The 22,573-nt window shown below is 47.0% G+C and overlaps 1 protein-coding gene across 1 annotated transcript in view; it reads right to left on the bottom strand.

Annotated features, from left to right (window-relative positions):
• Positions 1–16,055, bottom strand: part of DGKI (diacylglycerol kinase iota) — a 1,316,934-nt gene extending 1,300,879 nt beyond the window's left edge. The window contains exon 1 of the mRNA XM_069628758.1: positions 15,797–16,055. Coding sequence (XP_069484859.1) covers positions 15,797–16,044 — 248 coding nt within the window. The 5' untranslated portion in view covers positions 16,045–16,055. The remainder of the gene's footprint in view (positions 1–15,796) is intronic.
• Positions 16,056–22,573: the final 6,518 nt, after the last annotated feature.

Below are 22,573 nucleotides of genomic sequence, written 5' to 3'. Positions count from 1 at the left end.
CCATGCACCCTCAAATCATGCTGCGGCTTGCCTTGCAGGGATTGGCAATGGAGTACAGGCACATTTTTTCAGGGGCTTCTGTTTGGTCCATAAGACTCTACATAACCATGCAACATCCTTCTGACATAGGAGATGTGCAGGTATGTTCCTTCTGCTCCCTTGCAAGCGCTGAACGCACTTTGTGTGAGGTTCCTAATTTTAAGGGACCTCAAAGGGGAGAACAATGATTTACTGTCTTGGCGCCTACCCTGTTGAACTCGCTGCAGGACAAGCTTCAGCGACGTGCACACCAGTTACTCTTGAGGTAAAAACTCAAAACGCGGATCTTCCTAAAACGATTCTAATCTTCGCACTGTTTTTCCTCCCTCTTTTTGCTGTCCTCGTGCCCTGAGATCCAAGGGTTTACAAGCACTTTATACATCTACTCAGCATAACAAAACTCCATCCTTGGGTGAGCCCACCCATGCACCAACCGGAGGATCTATTTCCTGGCACTCACTCCCTGGCACTAGTTCTGAGCTCTCCCAGTTCCTTCATGCTCCTGGCACCACATCACTGAAATTGCCAAGCCTCAGAAAGTAAGGATAATCCAACATAGATGGGCATCAAGTTCCTGCTTAGGACTCACCATCCTTCCCAGTGGGAGAGCTCCGGAGTCCTAGAGTGATATCATGCCCCGGCAATGATCCCGAAGCACCATCAGCCCTGGACTACATATCTTCATATACCTGTAAATACTGAAGATTTATTTAAAGTCTTGCCTGTCCTGCTTCCCAACTTTTTCACCACCCCGAGCAGGTCTAATGTATACAACATTGTATCATGGCTTTGTAAAGGTTTGCAAAGCACCCAGCAATGGGACTGCTGTAGGCATCAATATGCCTTTTGTACCGTGCATCTTGGTGAATCATTTTTCATTTTTAATAAATACAAAATAAACAAAACATTATAAACATGTACAACACAAATAAGGGATATGGAGGTTAAAAAAGAAGGGGAAAGGCATGTGAAAATACACTTGAAATGGATTACCAACACCATGGATTAAATTCCACAAATCTTCACTAGATCAGACAACGCATCTTCCGTCATCTACCCAACTGACCAGGAAAGGGAATTGGTAGGCTTTATGCCAATTTGCCCCTCTCACCACTTTGACTTCAGTCCCTAGTCCTTCAAGCACATTGTGGCACAACTGATGCACCAACACATCACACTATTCACCTCATCTATCCAAAACTCTCTCCCAACCGATGCCCCAATCATCGCGATGATGAACCTCCACCTCAAACATATCACTAACACCGAGCATCTTGAAGCCGCCTCCTCACCAGTCATCCCCTTGTTGCACTACAGAACCAACCAACACATAAATCTAGCAACTCCCTGTCCTTGTATTCTTCTCATCCTACCACAGTTCTACCACATTTGTTGACACCCTCTTCCTCAGACTATGCTATCAGCTTCTTCTCTGTTTTTGTTCCACCTTCTCTCTCCACCACTCGATCATGAAACTTAAATCAAACCCAACTCAGTGCTCGCTATCGGACTGATGTCAGGCCCTCAATCCTAGCTCTCCCTCCACTCTACGCAAGGTCCAGTGAGCAAGCCTTTTGGGGCTTCAACGTGGCACTTGCCCCCTTGCTCGAAAAACATTTTCCACTTGCTCTAAAACCCCCTCTTAAACAGACTTCCGTCCCTGGATCACCCCTGTGAACTGCCAGCTGGAGAAGAGCATGCAAGTCCACTTTTGTTGCCGGCATACGTCCCACGCTCCTCTACTTGCTAACTACAAGGAATCCCTTCTTGCTTTGTCAACTGTCCTTGACTTGATTACATTTTACTACTATACTTATCTAATCTCCTCTCTTAGTTCCCATCCCAGAAAATGTTGCTCCACCCACCAGATGCTTGTTCCCCCTTACCTCTGTACTATCTCCTTAGCTTTGGCAGACAATGACCTTACCTCTTGTCCCCAAACATATCCAAATTCAGAGACACGTTGACCTCCATCCTGCCTCTCTCCCCATCTCCTTAACCAATCAATTGCTTATTTCCCTACAGAACTGGCACCAATCTTCCTGATGGCCAACCTGTTATGTGTGCATGCGGACCCCATCGCCCCAACAGACTATCAAGGATCTAACATCCGTGACCTGTCCCTACCATCCTACCTCTCCCCTCTCGTCAACCTCTCTCATTGATCCAGGGTTTCTCTTGCCTGTTAAAAGACTGCTACCATCTTACCCATCCTCATGAACCTTCTGCTGACCAAGCACCATGATAATCCTTCTAAGTATCAGTCTGTCTGCCTCCTATGTCACTTCTCCTAAATCCTTGAGTGCACAATGTCAAATTGTACCACTTTCTACCCGAAAAACCAATGGCTTCTGCGACCCATGCCAAACTGAATTCAACAGCAGGCAGGCACTCCACAGACATGGCACACATTCATATGTCCAACTTCCTCACCTCCACCTACCACTTGAAACGCTATTAGTTCTCATCGTCCATGACCCCTCTTCTGCCTTTTATACTATCGACCACGCCACTCTTCTATTCACCTTTGCTAACAATTTTCCATATCCTGGAATACTGACATCTCTGCTGCCACCTCCCTCCCTGTGGATGTTCATGAAGGGTCAGTTCTCAAAAAATGACTCCTCATACTGTAAACATACTCTATCACAGAGGAGTAGACAGGATTCTCCAAAAGGTGAGGCCTAAAGCTAATGTAGTAGGGCCCACTGCAGTGGATTGAAAATCTGTAAACGCCCACACAGCGCTGCTGAGTGGGAATTGACAGATTTTGGGTGCGCCTCGCCCACTCAGGCCCTAGCCTGTCTATGCCTCTGCTCTCTCAGGAAACAAACCTCTGTTGGTTTCTCTTCACACATATTTTCCACCTGCCTTCAAACCTGACCCATCCTTCCATATAATTAAACATCTCTCCACCATTAAATGGTGCTCAGGAGCCTCATGCTTAACTGTTCTAAGATCGAAGCACTGCAGCTTCCAGCTCCAAACACCCCACCCATCCTCCCTTCCCCATTATCCTTTCGCCATGATCTTTCTATACCTGCACCCAAGACAATCTTAGGGTGCTCTCTGAAAAGGAACTAAAGCTGCAGCCATTTGTTACCTCTTCTGCCTCAGTGGAAAGTTAAGCATTCTCAGTATTCTCAGGATTCGTCCTCTCCTTGTCTACCACACTTCTAAAACCTTAATCTCCACAATGGTCCTCAGTCACCTTCACTACTGCTCTAGCCTCTATATGTGTATTTCTCTCTACTCCTTTGTCCCGCTTTATGAAATTCTTAATTTTTCTGCTCACACTATCTACAACCCCGCACACTCCTGTCCTACATCTTCACACCGACCCCACGCCAGCTGATTCTCCATATAACACAAATCCTCCTCCTGCTATTAAAGTCTATTGCTATGGTTCCATGTTCAATCATCCCGTTTTTTTTTTCCGATTCGTTTTTTGCTGAACATATTTGCCTGAAAAAACCTATTGAATTCTATTTTTTTATTTGGAGGTTCCCCCAAAATCCCCCTATGCTGTTATTTATTCCCTATTCCCCACCACGCCTACCCTTTATATCCCCTACCCCCCCCCATTATTTTGTGATGTGTTTATTCATCCAAAATTGTTTGGCAAAAAACGAATTAAAAAAACTGCTGATGAATGAACGTCATACATAATCTATGTTGTACGTTTTTAGCATCCCGATTCACTGATATGTTACGTTACGTCATGTTACATAATAGTATGTTACTCCGCTTTTGAACTGCACCATATCACCACTGTAATAGTCTCAATGCACTGAATCCTTGTCTGAGGCATATTGTGCCCCCAATGGGAGTCTCTAGACCGTAGTCTCCTGGGAATAATATCCCGAGCGAGGGTGAAGTAAGAGGGAGCAAAAGTGGGCAGGGTGTTTGCAGACACAGGGATGGAGTTAGGCAGAGCTAAATGCTTGGATTATTATGGATGTGTGTTTGTCAATAATATGGACTGTCTTCTAGAGAGAGTCTACAAATACATGCACTGGGATTCCAAGTCAGTTTTGTGGTATGATACAATAGAGTTTGAGTACTGTTGGCTGCATGAGGGACCCAAGAATGTGCTTGGGCAATTATGGTAGATATGTACACTTAAAATACCGTCCGTGTCTGTTTATAGTACTGCAGGGGTGGATCTTTAATCACCTTAACCCAAAACAGGCCCACCACTTAAGAAGTGAGTACACGATTGTACATAAAGCAAGTTTATTGTACAAAGCTCCGGGGAGCGGTTAGATCGTGTTGCAGGACAAAACTGACCCAAGTCTCAGCAAAACAACACCAAATGGCAGTTTACATACTTTTTTGCAACAATTTAAAACACTCCCAGATACATTTATTACACTCCATCCACCACATATGATTGGGCAAAACCTCCTCAAAGAAATCCCATCTTTCCACAATTCTTCCATTTTCATTGGCCAGGCTTATCTTCATTATTATCTTCAGACCATATTTTAAAACACACCTCTTATTAGGATTGTTTGTAGTAGGTCTTGCCGCTGGTGCATGGTTCAAACTGTGGGTTATACATTCAAACCTAGAATTATATGAACTGAGAGGCTAAGCAAGGCCACTAGTGTTAGATTAAAGCGGGCTTGTGGATGAGACCCATTGAAACATGCAGGCCAGCCCAAAACACTTACTTTCCAACATGAGGCCTAGTGAATGTGAAAAGTGGACCTCAGCCAAATACCTCACCAAAATGGGAAGGCACCCAGGTGAAGAAAAGTGTGCCTTAGAACTTAATACTGCTGAATGTGCCCAATGGATTCCAAAAGACATGTGTTGCTGCATATACTGACTTCATGTAAAATGGTAAAAGGCACATTGTGACTGGGAAAAACGAAAAGCAGCATGATTCATGAGACTGCCATACATTAAAATGCTGCGCATTTGCAAAATAAAAAGGAATAGTGACATATCTAAAAGTGAAGCCAAGTGACATATTTCATTTGACACGAACAGGAACACTTACTTTCCAACATGCAAACTGACATTATTACAAAGGAAAGGTCTACTTGGTTTTAAAGTGGGCACAGGTTTTCCATGTAACCTGTGGCCCATGTGTGGACAATTCAGAATAAACACTTATGTCTTTGCAACTGTTAGATTAAGGAAACATACTTACCCATGGAAAGAAGACACAAATGCAATGGATCAAAATAAAATATATGGCATGTAAAACACATCTTTTGATTTTAAAAAAGACACTGCTTTCAGCTTGCAAATGTGATTGTAGTTTTTTTTTGCAGTATCCCCATTAAACTGCTGGACAGTATCTGGATCTCTGATTCCAGAGACCTTTGTGACAATGCATACCAGTAATGCAGGTCTGTTTCAGCAAAATGCTACGAAATACACTTTTGGAGATTGAATCCATGGAAGAGGTAAGAAAAGGGAACACTGGCATGAATTTTCAGATTAGTTATAGAATCCCAATAAACAGGGCCTCAACTTCAAACAGGCCTAATGGACTAAATTGCCAAGTTGGAATAACATGGAGCCAAGCAGATGTCCAGGTCATGTGACTTTGGAGAAACAAAACTGCCTGGGTTCTGAATGTGAAACTGAAAACTTCTTGCTATGGAATAACATGGGACTCAAATTCCTTGATAAAAAAGAGAAATGTGTGCCCCGGTAAGCTCATCCAGGACTCATATAAAAGATCACAAGAAGCCAGTCAGTTCTATGTAAATATCAACATCATACAATGTGTGTAATTTGAGCTAGGGATAAAAATGGGAGTGTGACACTCCTATAAATGGCAGACATCCAAAACTAGGTGAGCTGATAGAAAATACAACTAATGTGTGTTTTAGGAGGTTTGATGTTCATGACTATTTAGGTGTATGAATAAACTGCAAAAAACAATTGCTCACTCCAGCAAGGTCATGCAGCAGTCCAAGTAGTGTCCCCAGACCCGGCATAAATCGCTGAATCAGAAAATATATATTTTATGGTGGCTATCTATAAATTGAAGAACGTTGTCATGTTGTGACTTTCTGAGAAAGAAAAATGCAACTTTAAATGTAATTTATGACACGTGATTTTACGTATAAAACGTCTTTTTCAAATCAGGGCCAGTAGTTATTGTTGCATTTAATATCCTTCACAGCATTTTCATCCAGTCATGGGATAATCCCTGTGACACGTGTTTTGACATATAAAACGACTTTTTCAAATCAGGGCTACAAATCAAGTCCCAAAATGGATGAAAATGCTGTGAAGAATATTAAATGCAACAATAACTACTGGGTAAGATACACAAGTAGACTGCAATTTGATGTGATTTGCACAACTGTCAGTCATCCAAAGGCTGGGTGACTGTGCTGTTATACTAAGTTCTATATTATACTCACCAATGACATTATTATATATTTTTTATCTCTCTTTTCTCTTTATGTTGACTTCCCACAAACCTCCTACCCCTTCTCCCTCCTTAAATATGGCCACTTTTTTTTTAATATATGAATGCACAAACAACTGCTGACACTTATGTTTTGCAAAATTCATTTTTGAAGGTTCTGTTTTGTTACTCACGTTACAATTTGGCAATGATTACAACAATTGCAATTTATTATGTATTATTATTTTTGTCAATAATATCTGGGATTGACCATTTTGGGACTTGATTTGTAGCCCTGATTTGAAAAAGACATTTTATACGTCGAAACACGTTGCACAGGGATTATCCCATGAATGGATGAAAATGCTGTGAAGGATATTAAATGCAACAATAACTACTGGCCCTGATTTGAAAAGGACGTATTATACGTAGAAACACATGTCATCACCAAAGGGCATTGAATTTCTATATAAATTAACACTGTGTGAAACTAACACATGAGGCGTGTGATTTCTTTCATTTTCTTTAATGGAATTCAAATGAATGGGCGCATCAATATATCCTAAGGGTAACCTTTTCTAAAATTGCCCTTTCCTAATGGAGTGGAGGAATCAAGGACTCCATTGTTACCCCGGCTAATGCGACCTTTAAATGCAAGTGCATGAACTGACACAGAGGGCGCAGAGTTCTACTTCACAAGTACCTTGAAACAGATTCCTCACTAATTTAACAACTCAGAAGATGGACCAATCCAAGAGTAGGTTGTATGAGAGGTGAAAAGTGTTGGTAACAAAAGGCAAGAGAGCGGGATGTACCCAGATACCTTTTGCCCTCCTCCAAAAGATCATCAACCCTTTTATCTTTCACAAGTCCCTCGGTAAAGCACCCTTCACTGGACTCCTCACCTCCGAGTTACTATCCTATTCTTCAGCGTTTCTGGTTGAAGCGCTTGTTCAATAAAAATATAAATACAAAATACAATAAATACAAATGAAAGTGTTTTTTCAATGAGGCAAGATTGTTTTGATCCACTAACTAGTAATCAAAGGTTGGACGTTGTGTCCTTTTTCAAACGGGCAACTGATTTTCTTTATCTCAATGCAAAACTATTTAAAACAATCCCCTTCTCCGTTTGGAATGGGACTGGCACTACCTAAAGACCAAATATTTTAACATGAAGTTGAACGTCAAATCTACTGCTAGAAAAATGTTCAGCGATGCACGTGACAACCAAGTATTTAGGATTGGTGTCCAATGCCTTCTCATTGCCGATGGCACCAGTGGTCTGTAAGATTCCTTTACAACACCCCTGACCCATAAAAGCTTCAATTTGTTTTACTTGGCAATGCTTGCTGCTACCCATTGGTACTTTTGCTTGGCATGCTCCAGGTCAGCTCGGCCCAAAATTAAACTCAAACTTCAAAAGCAGTATGCAGAGCCATTGGGCCCGAACACAGTAGGCGAACAGGACCATGCCATATCATTGTACAGCAACAACGGTTTTAGGGATTGGAGTTAGATCAGGCAAGGCTCAGGACACACAGCTGGCGCGGGTCCCTTGTCAAAACAAGACCTTTAACTGATCCTACCTTGTACTGGGAACTACTTGCAAAGAGAGGTATGGCCTGGGAAGTTAAAATGTATAGGTTTTATTAATAAACAACACTTAATACTAATGTTAGCATTTTAATACTCACTAACGACCTTTGCAGCAATGTGGAAAGGAGATAAAGGGGTTTACCCAAGTTCAGACACTTTGCTCAGGCAAGGAAACTCGGCCTCGAGTGTCTGCTTGCACAACCAACGACCTAAGCACTAAACCACAAATCGGTTCCTTGTGAAAAGAGGTTCATATCAGAAGAAAGGCCTCCACTGTAATGACTTCCATCACACAAGATGCATGCTCCACGCTGTGGAAGAGTACTCATAGGAGGGACAGGCTCACTTTAATCATGGAGGACACACACGCTGTGGACTGGGGTGCTTTTCAGGGAATACTACTTCCAATGGGATAGCCCCCATGGGAGGAACCTGCTGGGATTGTGGATTCTGCAGACTCACGGGAACCGAAGACTAGTCTCAGAGGACATTCTTATTAGCAGAGCATGTATGTGAGGTGAAATGTGTCTATTTTATGGTTGCTCCAGGGCACTGGGTAAATGATTGTTCTAGACACTGCGCTCATGACCGAAATAAGAGGCAACACCAAGTCTTTATAGCGATGTAGGAAACGAAGCTTAAGCAGTGCGTTGTTCGACAAACGAGAAATCCACTAAAATGGTAGAGCTACTTTTTTGAATTAGGGACACGCTTTTCCAGTGAGAGCAAATTCATAGCAGGGTATGTCCTGGAAAGGCAGGCTCTTGACCTTATTTGGGCAGGTTTCTCATAGAACGTTAAATCCAAAGAGTAAGGGACACTGGGCCAGACTATAGCAATTGATGATAAACATTGGACAAGATACTAATGTTGGAGTTGAGGAGCCAGGTGTGCCTGGCAGGGACCAGGGGGGAGGTGAGCAACGCCAGAATCGTGTGGCGCATTCCACGACTCAAGACTAAGACCATCGCCTTAGAATATTCTACAGGTGAGAACATTGCTGCACCATAGAAGCCCCTCTCATAGGGGCGGGGTGCTCGAGGGAGGGACATTCCCCTATACAGAGCCCAGTGACTGCAGATGGCTCGGCCTCGCGAGAGGCACCCCACCAGCAGCCGGAAGCAGCGGGCATGGCACTGCACAGGCTCCAGCCTGGCACTGCTTCAGCATTCTCTGAGTGCACGGGTGACGCTGTCAGAATAGTAAAGAGCTGCCCACACCACCCCATGCAGGGCACCCAGCCCAAGCAGAAACCCAAGCAGACAGCTTTCGGCAGCATCTACAAGCAGTGAGCATGGCATGGGCAGAGGCACAACATGTGGCCTATCAATACCAGGATGGCAAACATTCACTGCAACAGCCAGTATCCCTTACAATGCCCCCTCTCCGTATCATTACCCCTTACTCCGAGGATTAGCATCCTATCCCTTACACTGCCCCTAAATCCCAGTGCCATTCACCTGTCCCTCAAATTGCCCCTTAGTCCCAGGATCTGCATCATACTCCTTACATTGCCCACGCCTACCAGTACCATTCCCCTGTCCCTCACATTACCTCTTAGTCCCAGAATCAGCATCATATTCCTTACATCTCCCCTCCTCCAGTACCATTCTCCTGTCCCTCGCATTACCTACTAGTCCCAGAATCAGCAGCCTATCCTGCCTCCACCTCCCAGTATCATTCCCCAGTCCCTCACATTGCCCAATAGTCCCAGGATTAGCATCATATCCCTTACACTGCCCCCACCTACCAGTGCCATTCGCCTATCCCTCAAATTGCCCCTTAGTCCCAGGATCAGCATCATACTCTTTACATCGCCCCCACCTCCCAGTACCATTCCCCTGTCCCTCACATTACCTCTTAGTCCCAGAATCAGCATCCTATCCTGCCCCCACCTCCCAGTACCATTCCCCTGTCCCTCACATTACCTCTTAGTCCCAGAATCAGCATCATATTCCTTACATCTCCCCTCCTCCAGTACCATTCTCCTGTCCCTCGCATTACCTACTAGTCCCAGAATCAGCAGCCTATCCTGCCTCCACCTCCCAGTATCATTCCCCAGTCCCTCACATTGCCCAATAGTCCCAGGATTAGCATCATATCCCTTACACTGCCTCCACCTACCAATGCCATTCGCCTATCCCTCAAATTGCCCCTTAGTCCCAGGATCAGCATCATACTCTTTACATCGCCCCCACCTCCCAGTACCATTCCCCTGTCCCTCACATTACCTCTTAGTCCCAGAATCAGCATCCTATCCTGCCCCCACCTCCCAGTACCATTCCCCTGTCCCTCACATTACATCTTAGTCCCAGAATCAGCATCCTATCCTGCCCCCAACTCCCAGTATCATTCCCCAGTACCTCACATTGCCCTATAATCCCAGGACTCGCATCCTATCTCTTTCACTGCCTCATCTCTCAGTACCACTCCCCTGTCCCTCACATTGCTCGATAATCCCAGGATCAGCATAATATCCCTTACACTGCCCCCACCTCCCAGTATCATTCCCCTAGCCCTCACATTGCCCCATAGTCCCAGGATCAGCATTCTATCCTACCCCCACCTGCCAGTACCATTCCACTTTCCCTCATATCACCTCCAATTCCCAGGCTCAGCATCCTATCATGTCACTGCCCAACCCTCCAGTGCCATTCCTCTGCCTTTCACATTATACCTTAGCCCCAGGATCAGCATCATATCTTGCCACCACCACCAAATATAATTCCCATGTCGCTCACATTGCCCCTTAGTCACTGGATCCACACCATATCACTTACACTGCCCCCACATCCCAGAATCACTCCCCAGTCCCTCACATTGCCCCATAGTCCCAGGATCAGCATTCTATCCTACCCCCACCTTCCAGTACCATTCCACTGTCCCTCACATTAACCTCTTATTCCCAGGATCAGCATCCTATCCATTACACTGCCCCCGCCTCCCAGAATCATTCCCCTGTCTCTCACATTACCCCATAGACCCAGGATCAGCATTCTTTCCTGCCCCCACTTGCTAGTAACACTCCCCTGCCCCTCACATTATATCGTAATCCCAGTATCAGCATCATACCCCTTACACTGCACCTCCTCCCAGTACAATTCCCCTGCCCCTCACAGTACCCCTTAATCCCTGGATCAGCATCCTATCCCTTACACTGCCCCCACCTCTCATTGGCATTCCCCTACAACTCACATCACCTCTTAATGCCAGGACCGGCATCATATCTCTTTCACTGCCCCCGCCTCCCATCATCATTCCCCAGTTCCTCACATGACCCCTTAGTCCCAGGATCAGCATCTGCCCCCACCCCTCAGGAACATGTCCTTGTCCCTCACATGACCCCTTATTTCCAGGATCAGCACCCTATTCCTTACTCCACCGCCACCTCTCATGACCATTCTCCAGTCCCTTGCATTTCCGCTTACTCCCCGGATGAGCATCCCTTCCCTTACACTGGCCCTTACTCCAGGCATCAAACTCCATCCCTTACAATAGCCCTGGCCTGAGCATTCACCTATATATTTTAAATTACTATTTTCCTACCCCTTATACTTTCCCATTCCTTCCCTTTCCCCTCCTGTTCTCCCTCTGTTTATCACGCTCATCCTGTTCCCCCTGCTTATCCCTCTGCATATCTGACGTTCCCTCTTCTTCTGCCTTCCTAAATGCTCCTGTCTGCTCACCCTGCTGCACCTCCGGTTTGGGAGACCAGTCAATGGGTCACAGAGGACTTCCTGATTGCTTCCCTTATGTCTCCTCTCTACTCCTCATATCGCCTGTCTGCTCCCCCTGTACCACCGGATTCCTTCTCTTGCATATACTATTTGCACTCCTTGAATTACCAGATTCCTTCCCGTACATATATTGTTTGTACTCACTGTAATACCAGATTCCTTCTCTTGCATGGACTGCTTGTACTCCCTGCACCGTCAGAATCCTTCTCTTGCATATACTGTTTGCACTGCCTCTACCGCCAGATTCATTCTCTTGAATATACTGTTTGCACAGCTTGTAACATCAGATTCCTTCCCTTGCACGCTGTTTGGTCTCCTTGTACTGCCAGATTCATTTTCTTGCAAATACTGTTTGCACTGTCTATACAACCAGATTCCTTCTCTTGCATATACTGTTTGTACTCCCTGTACTGCCCGAATCCTTTTCTTGGATATACTGTTTGTACTCCTTGTACCACCAGATTCTTTCTCTTGTATATACTGTCTGTACTCCCTGTACCAACAGATTCTGTCTCTTGCATATACTATTTGCACTCCCTCTACTGCCAGATTAATTCTCTTGCATATACTATTTGCACGACAAATAGCACCAGATTCCGTCCCTTGCATATACTGTTTGCACTCTGTGTTCTGCCAGATTCCTTTTCTTGCATAAACTGTTTCTACTGCCCGCACCACCAGATTCCTTCTCTTGCACATTCTGTTTGTACTCCCTGCAGCCCCAGATTTAATCTTTTGCATTTAGTTTGCGCTCCCTGTACTATCAGATTCCTTCACTTGCATACACAGTTTGTACTCCTTTTCGTGCATATATTGTTTGTACTTCCTGTGCCACCAGATTCCTTTTCTTGCACATATTGTTTATGCTCCCTGTACCACCAGATTCCTTTTCTTGCATATACTGTTTATACTCTCTGTACCACCAGATTCCTTCTCTTGCACACATTGTCTGTACTCCTTTTCGTGCATATATTGTTTTTACTCCCTGTACTGCCAAATTCCTTTTCGTGCATATATTGTTTTTACTCCCTGTACTGCCAAATTCCTTTTCTTGCTCATATTGTTTGTGCTCCCTGTTGTGCCAGATGTCTTTTCTTTCATATTTCGGTTTGCACTCATTGTACCGACAGCATCATTTTCATGCATTTACTGTTTGTACTCCCTGCCCCGTCAGATTCCATTATCTTGCATAAGCGAGTTGTACTCCTTGAACCGCCAGATTCCTTCTCTTGTACATACCCCGTGTGTACTCCCTGCACGCTTGACTGCTCCGTCTGTAAATTCCCTGTGCTCCTTCCGCCCCTCCTATTTGTTTTCCGTGGAACGCCTGGCCTGCGTGCTTTACCCCTAGATCCTCCCTGATTCTAACTTCCCAGGTACCTCTTGCTTTCGCTGTAGCTCTCGTTTACTTCCATGTTCCTCGTGTTTTCTCCCAATGTATCGCCTGACCTGCTTGCCTCCTTACACCCCCTATGCCTCTTTATTAACCCCCTATGCCTCATGTTCCCCCTGTACCTCCGGTGGGAATTCTCGGTGGCTGTTTTTTTACTCCCTGTGTCCGGCTGTGTTTCGTGGTTGCGTTCCTTACACCTCCAGCACTGGGATTGGACCTGTGCATCCTGTTTGCTCCGCCTGTACATACGTGTGCTTCCCATGTAACTCTATGTTGTATGTTCCATGCTGCACCTGTTTATTCTCCGTGTACCTCCTGTTTGCTTCCCTTGTGCCTCGTATTTGCTCTTCCTTGCCTCCCATCTTTCCTTCGTGTGCCTCTTATTCTTTCCCTGCTAACTCCCGTTTGACTTCCATGCACCTCATTTTTTGTTCCCCAGTCGTTTCCTCCTCCCTCTATTCCCTCCTTTACTTTACTTTTTGAATGTAGCTCTCCAGTCTGCAGTGCTCCCCCGTACCTCCCGTTTGCTTCCCGTGTACCTCGTGTGTGTTCGCTCTTGCCCCCCGCCCCCTTTACTTGGTTCTCTGTGTACCTCTTGCTTGACCCTCCCCCCTCCCCCTTCCCCCTGTACACCGCGCACACAGGTGTACTATGTTAGCCGTGCCTCGTTCTCCCGCCCTCTGGCTGCGCGGGGCGCGCGGCCTGAGAGTGCTCAGAGGAGCGAGTCCATGAGTCCTGCCGGGCGGGATACGAGGCCGCCCACGTGGCGAACATTTCCCTGTGAGGTCTTTCTGCACCTCAGAAGATGGCCTCCTCGCGTGAAGCTGCCCGTGCTTAATCCCCGGCCCGCAGGCCTCGGGGTTCGCCCTCCTGACTTACCGAGAAGACGGGTGGGCCCAGGCGGGGCCTCTGACCGAAGCGCCTCCGCCCTCTGGTGTGTTGAGGTACAGTGCGAGCCGAGTACCCGAGCCCTGGTGAGGCGAAGCAGAGCGACTGGAAGACCTGCTTTGCCACCGGTGACCCGTGGGAGGGTGGCAGGGAGGGACGGGCGCCACACGATGCTGTTCAAATAACTGATTCTATATGGAATGTATTCTACCAATGAGTGGAGGCCAGGACTGCAGGCAGCCCCCTGCACGTGCCCCACCTTCTACTTAAAGGTCCGCGCATGACCTAAATACTCCGCCGTGCTGCTTCTAACCCCGGAACAGGGGTCGACCCGCGCCGCGCCGCGCCCGCCGTGTGTGTGCCCCTCGTACCATCCTTGAAACACCTGTGTATAGAGGCGCTTTCTGAATGCCATATACCGTATCATCATCTGCTTCGCTCATTGGACACCTGTCACTGCATCCTGCTGGATTTCCCTCACCTTTTAGGCTTAGGGGGGCGCCCCACGTACTGGCCCGCATCCACTTTCTTCCCCACCCCTTGTAAGGCACCAGGCTCCCCTCCTCTGTTTTTGCGCCTCAGCTCCTAGGTGTATCTGCACCCCCACCCCCTCACCTGTAGAAACCATTCCCTGTCTGCGTTTGCTTCCTGACACCTGTGGAACCTCTGCACTTGATTTCCGACGTGTGCGCACTCAAGTGCCTTCTTCGCGCACGCGCCCCTCTCCCATACGCCTCTTCCCCCCAACCCTCTGTCTGCGGTAGCCTCCCCGGCATCTCTCCTGTGGGACACACGCACACGCCCACCCCTCCCCAGGGCGACCCATACTCTGCTCACTCCTGGATTTCTTTAGCCCGCCTCACACACTGAGCTTGACTCTTTCCATGTAACGCGAGCCTCCTGTTCATGTAGTATCACGCGACCGCCCTCGTTACATCCCATGTAGGCACCCCATGTGGCGCGTTTGCACTTTGCACCCTTAAATACTCCACGTTACTTACTCGTGCCTACTTTCTGGCAGCACCAGAGCCCGCGCATTTGTATGTACGTTTCCCAGGCCACTCGCCAGAGGTTTTCAGCCCCCCACCCCAGAGCCACCCGTAATATGGAGTATTGCTCTCCCCCATTCCCCCCCCCCCATTTACATGCACCACTCGTCGCGCCTTGAAGCTATCTTTCGTCGGCATTCTTTGCGCTCTATAAATAACCAAAAAACGAGGCGGGACTTCTGCCCCCGCTGCTCCTCCCTCCCACTCATGCGTAGTATTTCTGCCCCAATTGCTCCTTCCACTAGGACTTCGCCCCTTTCTTCAAATGACATGTAGGTCTTCTGTTCACACGTTCCGAACCTCCGCCCGCCCTATTTGCCGCCCTCTGATACCGCCCACTGGGAGGCCAGCCGTATCACCCTCCACTAGGGCTTGGCGCTTGGGCAGCAGCAGCACGATTTCGCCAGGATACCCCTTTCCTTGCTTCGTCCCCTGCACGGTACCTGTAACAAGCCCCTCCCTGTGTGCCTCGGGTCCCACTACTTTGCCCCTCGCCCTTACGTTAGGTAGACCATCACACTCCCCTGTATTTGCTATTTCCCCTTCCCTCACCCGTGGGGCACGTGCTTCCCCTGTGTGTACACCTCACCTGTAGGACTCTACAGCGCGTGTCCACCTTCCTGGCCCGGTCGCCGTGACTGACCCCTATTATTATTCATGCCCCCCACTCCAGCATACACGTTGCCCCCCCCCACATGCCCGCTCCCCTCACCTGTAGGACACCTGCTTCCTGAACGTCAGGCTGCGCAGCTTTTCTTCCAAGCTCTCCTCCCTGTCCTTGTGTCCGAGCTCCGGGGGGAGGGGGGCGGCGGCTGCTGCCCCCGGGGGTCCACTCTCGGCCCCGCCCTGCGCCCGCTCCCCGGGGGGGTTCATGGCGGCGGGGAGGGGGCGCTGCCCCGGGGGGACCCGAGCCTTGGAGCTGGGAGAACGGCTGCCGGAGGAGGCTGCGGCAGCATCCATGCAGCGGGGCATTGTGGGAAACTCCGCCCCGGCCAATCATAAAGGAGCAGACTGGCAGAGCGACTCCTCCTCAGCACCCTCTGCCAGCCCACCCCACTACTCCTTCACCAACCTCATCGCTGCTCCCCTCACCAGCCCCTGTCTTCATTCACTACGCCTGCCCTCTTCACTCGCCATTCCTTGCCAGGCTTCCTCTTCGATCGCAACAAGGTGCCACCCCAGCGTCATGTTCTAACCTCGCAACTATGCACTCACTATACACCAACCTGCGTGCCCTCGCCACCACCCTCATGCCCCACTGGCCTCACAATCACCGGCCCGCATCCTACTCTAGACCATCCCAATCCTCAGCCCTCTAATCGCCATTACTGTAGCCCATGCCATCCCCTGCCCTCCCGCAACATCGCATGTCTTCACACTCCCACTCTCCCTTGCCCCCCTTTACCATGCTGTACCCCTCTCATGACTGTTCTCTGCACCCCTTTCAGCATCTGCTGTCACCTGCCCCGTCACCGACCCTCTCAGCGACCCCTGTCCCCCCGCCCTCATTCTCCGTTGCCCCATTGACCTTCTTTGTCCACCCCTTGCCTGCCCTTCAGTCTTCTCTTCCACGCAAATCCCTTTACCCCCACTTTGTTCTACCTTCCACACTTACCATCCTCTGCCCACACTCTCCACCATCCTCTGATCACCCCAGCCCCATCCTCTTCCATCACCACCCTCAGTCGCCCCCATCTTCTTCTGCCCTCAACAATGGCCAGCCCCATATCATTAGCATCTCATGCCCCCCTTCCGCACCCTCTTCAGCCCCCACTTCTCCATCATCTGCCATCCTCTGCCTTTCGCACACCTGCCTCTTCTTCCCTACCCACAGCCTACCCTCCTCTTACCACCATGTGCCGTCTTCTGCTTTCACCCCATGCCCATCCCAGTGCCACCATCATCAGACCTACTCCCTCCCCAGGCACTGTCTTCCTCCGTCCGATCCCCTCGCCCCTTTTTGCAATCTGCAGCCCCCTCCTTCCGCCAGCCCCCACACACATCTGACCTCACCATAATGTTTTCCCTGCACCACCTGACCCCTATTTCAGTATCCTCACCCTTCTCCCTCGGAGCCCTGCCCCTGACCATCCTCTGCCCCCACGCTTCCTACGATCCTCTCGGTGCCAATCCCAACATGCCCTACCACCTCCACACAATCCCCTGCTCTCATCCTCGCCCCCACAATCCTCTGCCCTCCTCACCGCCTCTCTTTCCCCTCGCCTTTCGCTACCCTCCACCCCCCGGCCACATTTTCTGCCTTCCTCTCCCTCGCCACACTCTGCCCTCCTATCACAGCCACGTGTCTATTATATAACAGGGGCAGGAGGGGTGGATGGGGGGCAGGGGGCAGAGTACATGACAGCGGCTACCTGCTCAAACCTTTTGAGACATCTACACGTGTAGGTGCCTTGAGACTACCTGAGCAATTTCAGGATTGTTGGTATGTTTGTCACCTATATATTGTGCTTTTCATTAAATGTAAACTTAAAATCATCTTGGTGTCCTCATTATTACACAAATACAACTCGTGCTAACTCAAGCTGAACGCAGCTACAACAAAAGACGTATAGCATCCCATGTTAGATTTTTAGTGAATGGGTTAAGGAGTGTGAGATTTTTCAGTTTCAATGCACCATTGGGCTGCTCTGTGTGGGAACACTGATCTGTCCTCTTTATCCTGCCATTATGTTAGCTTGATTCAATCCATTTCTGAATTGACTTTTTATATCCAGACTTCCAGGTTTTCTCCATTTGAGATTTCTTTCTCCATTGGAGTCAACTTGTCTGTCACCTTCATTTGTGAATTTGGGACTATTGTTATCTCCCTTTTGCTTGTCATTTGGCAGTGTTTTGTTAGCAGCCTTTTTTTGAAACTAGCAATTTTCACATTATGCACTTTATTAGTGTTATATAGTTGTATGCCCTATTTATGTGTGAGTTTTAAACCATTTATAACTTTTTTAATGATTTTGATGAAATAAATAAACTTAGTATTTTACTACCCTGTTGTGATTTGTATGAAGTGATCTGCGGTGTTGACTGGGGTATTTTTTTCTTACATTGCTGATGGGACTGTGTCTTATTTCTTGAGTGACCTCAGTTCTATATCCGCTGGCTTAACTTTTGTATATTATTGTTAGTTGCTTCCCCTTTGCTAGCGAAGTAGGGGACACCCATCTATTGTATTGCTGCTGCAGCTACAACACAAGACATCTTTTTTTGCTTGCCATTGCTGGGAGGAGGAGCTGAGTACCAGCAGAGACAGCACATTCATATAAACAGTGCAGGAAATAGGCCGGAACAAGACGGAGTGGCACTCACGCAAAAAGTGTATTGCTGGAGCGCTGTTCCGTCCTCCAGTCCCAGAGGGTCCCAGACACCCCCACGCAGATCCTATGCCTCATCAGCAGACCGCTTTGCTTTCAGAAGACTTAGCATTTACAAGAGTCTTCTGAAATCAGTCTTCTCCCACTGCACAACCCATTCTTCAAAGTACATACAGAAACTGCCGAAGCCTGAAATACGGCTTTGTACCTGTTCAATCTGTGCTCCGGGACCCCCAACCGGCCCATAGAGTCAGGGTTTGCCCAGAAGCACTTTAAGACAAGATAGCAGCACCCGTGAGATGGATGGGGGTGCAGATTAATTCTCCAACACCAAATCAATAATGACAACTCAACGGTTTGGCAAAGGGAGTCCATTTAATGACAAGTACAAAAACGGGGAGTCTCATGAATATCAGCGGATGCGTGATCTTCTCTCTCTCGTTTCACAACTCCAACCAACTTCATAAAAAACATAACATTTATACTGAAAACTCGTCATCATTGACGTTTAACTCTTAAAAGTTGGCATGCAGTTCTATTGGTTCAGGAAAGGTAACTTTAATATAGGTACTATATCTGTATATGTAACGGAGTAAGGGGATTGGGTAAGCACTGTCAGGTGGGGCGGTGTCCAGTCATTTGGTCGACTGAAAACTGGTCGAATGACATTTGGTCGACGCAATTTGGTCGAAAACCAAATGGTCGAATTTTTTTTTTAATTTATATATTTATTTTTCGGGTTTTCGTTTTGAGGGGGGGGGCCCAAAATTTTTTTAAAAAAGGGTTAAAATAAAAAATAAAAATAAATTCGACCATTTGGTTTTCGACCAAATTGGTTCGACCATTTGTCTGGTCGACCAATTTTTTCCGACCAAATGTCTGGTAACCAGGTGGGGCATCTAAGCCCTTCCTTCAAAATGGCTACTGTAGACGTCACTAAAAGTACGATGTCCTATTGGTTCTACTAACTATATGACCCTAGATTACTTGGTCCATTGTGATTGGGTTGGCACCAACCCCACTCATACTTTTCCACTTTGCTTAGAAGCACGCAGAATGGTCGGCCATGTGCAGGGTGCCCCATAGTCCCCCAGGCCTTCCTCTAATTATTGTTACAATCAATCATCACTTTAGTGGCCATGTGTCAATTATTTCATTGTGGTTGGCCCCGAGACTGCATCTCCTGTCTGGAAAAGTTCTGATATTTTCGCCTGGCTCATTGCCATGAGTAGGTGGGAAAGTCTCACTTCTTTTCGCTTGGCTGGTCACGTGATTCAGTAACTGTGAATTTGCCTCTTCTTCATGTAATTCATGTATTTGATTAACGTTTCACTCACCACCTGCCTTCAATTTCTTATCTTGACCTTTCTGAAGCAGGCTATTCTGTTCTCAGCTTCAATTAATTGTAGCCACTGTTCGTCTCTTCTACTGATACGACCTTGGCTTTCTTGGCACAATTGACCTCTGCTGAGGTATGTTTCTGCTGCTTATTCTCGATTTTGCTAAATATGAAGCTCTCCTCGTGTGGCCTTTAGTAACCTTTGGTTATTCTGCTTCTTGTGCAAAGTGGAAGTGTACTTGTATAACGTGCTTCTTTTGAGGTAGATATGTATAGGTGGTGCTTGCTGCACAATCTTTCTACTAAGCATAGCAAGCTGCACGATTTTCTTAGCTTTCTTGTAGTTCCAAGCATATGTACATGCGTAAACTGGTTGAATATTTTCATCATGCTTACAGCTTAAGCTTCTTATATTTGACATTGTCCTTTCACCTTAGGTTCACGATACCCCTTGTCCATGGAGTTTTCATCTCTTTATGTCATTCTCTGGCCATCATTTCTTCTGTTTGTGAGTCAGTCCGGGTTCTCGTGACATCACCATTCGTCTTCCATTAAGACCTTTTTGGTTTCTTCAGGGAATGTACTTAGACAATCTTCATTTCATTTGTTGATATGGTTTTCTCAATGGGTGCCTTGCTGTCCATTGTTTCCTTGGTATCAGTACTTCAATAGGCATTGTTCTTCTGATGGGTACTGGGCAGAGCCCCACTGCGGCTCTCTGCTGGTTTATTTGTTCATCAAACGTCACATATTTCAGCGTGAACCTTCCTGGTACTTCAAAATGGACGGTTGGAGTACAGGCTGTACTTGGGACCACCTCTACAAATCTATTATATATGTCCGGCATTTTACAGACATCTCTTTTTTAGTGTGAATATTCTGACCAATTAAAACAGACAAGTCCATTATTTGCTTAACAGGTTTTCCTTGTTCCCATAATGCTGTTTACTTTTATGCAAATCAGCAGGATTGGGTTCTATATAGAGAAACTGTGTTGCACAACCTGCTGGGGGCGATGCCCCTTGGCACTGCCAGATACTTCCAATGCCCCGCCCCTCCTAAGAAGTGACGGTTCCCCCAATACATTTTTTTTCCATTTCCAACACTGCATATAAAAACTTGCTGCTGCAGCGGAGCGTCCGCAATGTAGAGGAGCACTTACATGCCTCTGCAGGAAATCCTGACCCCCTACTGCCTATATGTTGCAAGCCTGAGATAGTGCCATGCCTGAACCCAACAGTTTTGCCAATTCTACAGCATATATTCGAAGAAAAGTATCCACTGAGAAAACCCTATCAAATGTATCCCCAAAGACACGATAAGCTGAGGGAGGAACATGCCAAAGGAATATGAAAATAGAGAAAGAGGAGCTGGTTATGTCACAGAAGACGAGCGGGACGCCTGGAGAATACTGGCGAAAGAGGAATGTATGGACCTTATAGAAACTGATGACGAAGTTAAGAATCGAGTACTTTCATATGCGAAAAGAAGATTGCACGTGTGAGAAGCACTGCAGAAAATGCAAGCTGGTCAATAACTGTACAGATGCTGTAACGCAAGTAGATTAAGTAATCTTAGATGCTGGCTATAAGTAGTGAATACACGGCAGGTGAAACCGCCATTGTATAGAAGCTGGACATCGGTGTCATGAATTTTAGTAAGCCAGGACCCATGGAGAGAAAAGCTGAGAGCTTTGTTGCAGCAAGAATTAGCTGAGATCGTGGAAGAGTCTGGAAGGGCTGTCTGGCCTGGTGTCGAAGATGAAGCAGCCAAGGCCAGTTATCTATTCTTGAAGGCAGTGATCGTGAGATGCTGAATCATCTTGTGTAAAGGTGCCAAGAAAGAACACCATGCGTGCCAAGTTTATACATTTACGACATTTAAATGCTGTAAAAAGGACCGAATCGTGGTCTCCAGTCATGTGAGCCAACGATAGAAATAGTGTTGGGCATGGCGTTCTAGAATAACGATGGTGCATGCTCATGCTCCTTTATATTCCCAGAGACAAGGATACTTTGCAAGGCCAAGTTCAAAGACAATCTTCATGGCAGAAGGCATGGGTGATGAGAGATGTTGGGCTAATTGGGTGAGGAGGTACATTCAAGTTCACCTCCTGGCACCTGAGGCTAAGTGAGCCAAATGTTCCAGAATGGCACGAGCATGCCAACCAACTATAGAGGGCCGTATAATAAAGGGCCTTATAGATTGAAGATCAATGATATACCGTTGTAGTTAATAGTGTTGAAGAGGTGTGTATAAGTTGTCCACCTGACAAAAGATAACCAATCACAATCCCAGCCCTTATAGAAAGTATACTTGTTCCCCTTGAATGTATCACAATCCCTCGTAGGTTTTTCTTATTTGCCACGTAATACGATGTCACCTCTGATGAATTTTAAGTTTAAAGTCTATGTTTTATGAGAACTTCACTGAGAGACTCGAGCGAACGTCCGTTGATGTCCGTTGTAACTCCCTGTTTTAGATAATTGTTAAGAAAACAGCAACCTTTGTCATCTTCCTGAATTGGTTCGATTATTTGGTGTCAGAGTTATTCTGCATCCCCATCCATTGCATGCACGATACCCAAAGGACCCTACACTCACCTGGTAGCAGTGCAGATGGTTAAAAGATCCAAACTAGTTTATCTCCAGTGTTTCAGATGATCGGGCATCCTCAGTCGTTAGCCGGAAGATCAAGGGGTTTCCTGTAGAGAGCGGCCGATAGAAAAACTTGCAAGAAGAACCAAGATGACAGGCAGGTCTCCCTTTGATGAAATCCCTGTCCGGTTTCCATGGGTCCTCTGCGGACGAAAGGTGAAGTG

Source organism: Ambystoma mexicanum, chromosome 12, assembly GCF_040938575.1.
Source record: "Ambystoma mexicanum isolate Mex_15411 chromosome 12, UKY_AmexF1_1, whole genome shotgun sequence".
Taxonomy (NCBI): domain Eukaryota; kingdom Metazoa; phylum Chordata; class Amphibia; order Caudata; family Ambystomatidae; genus Ambystoma; species Ambystoma mexicanum.
The sequence above is the reverse complement of the archived record's forward strand: the minus strand, read 5'-3'. Positions and strand labels throughout refer to the sequence as shown.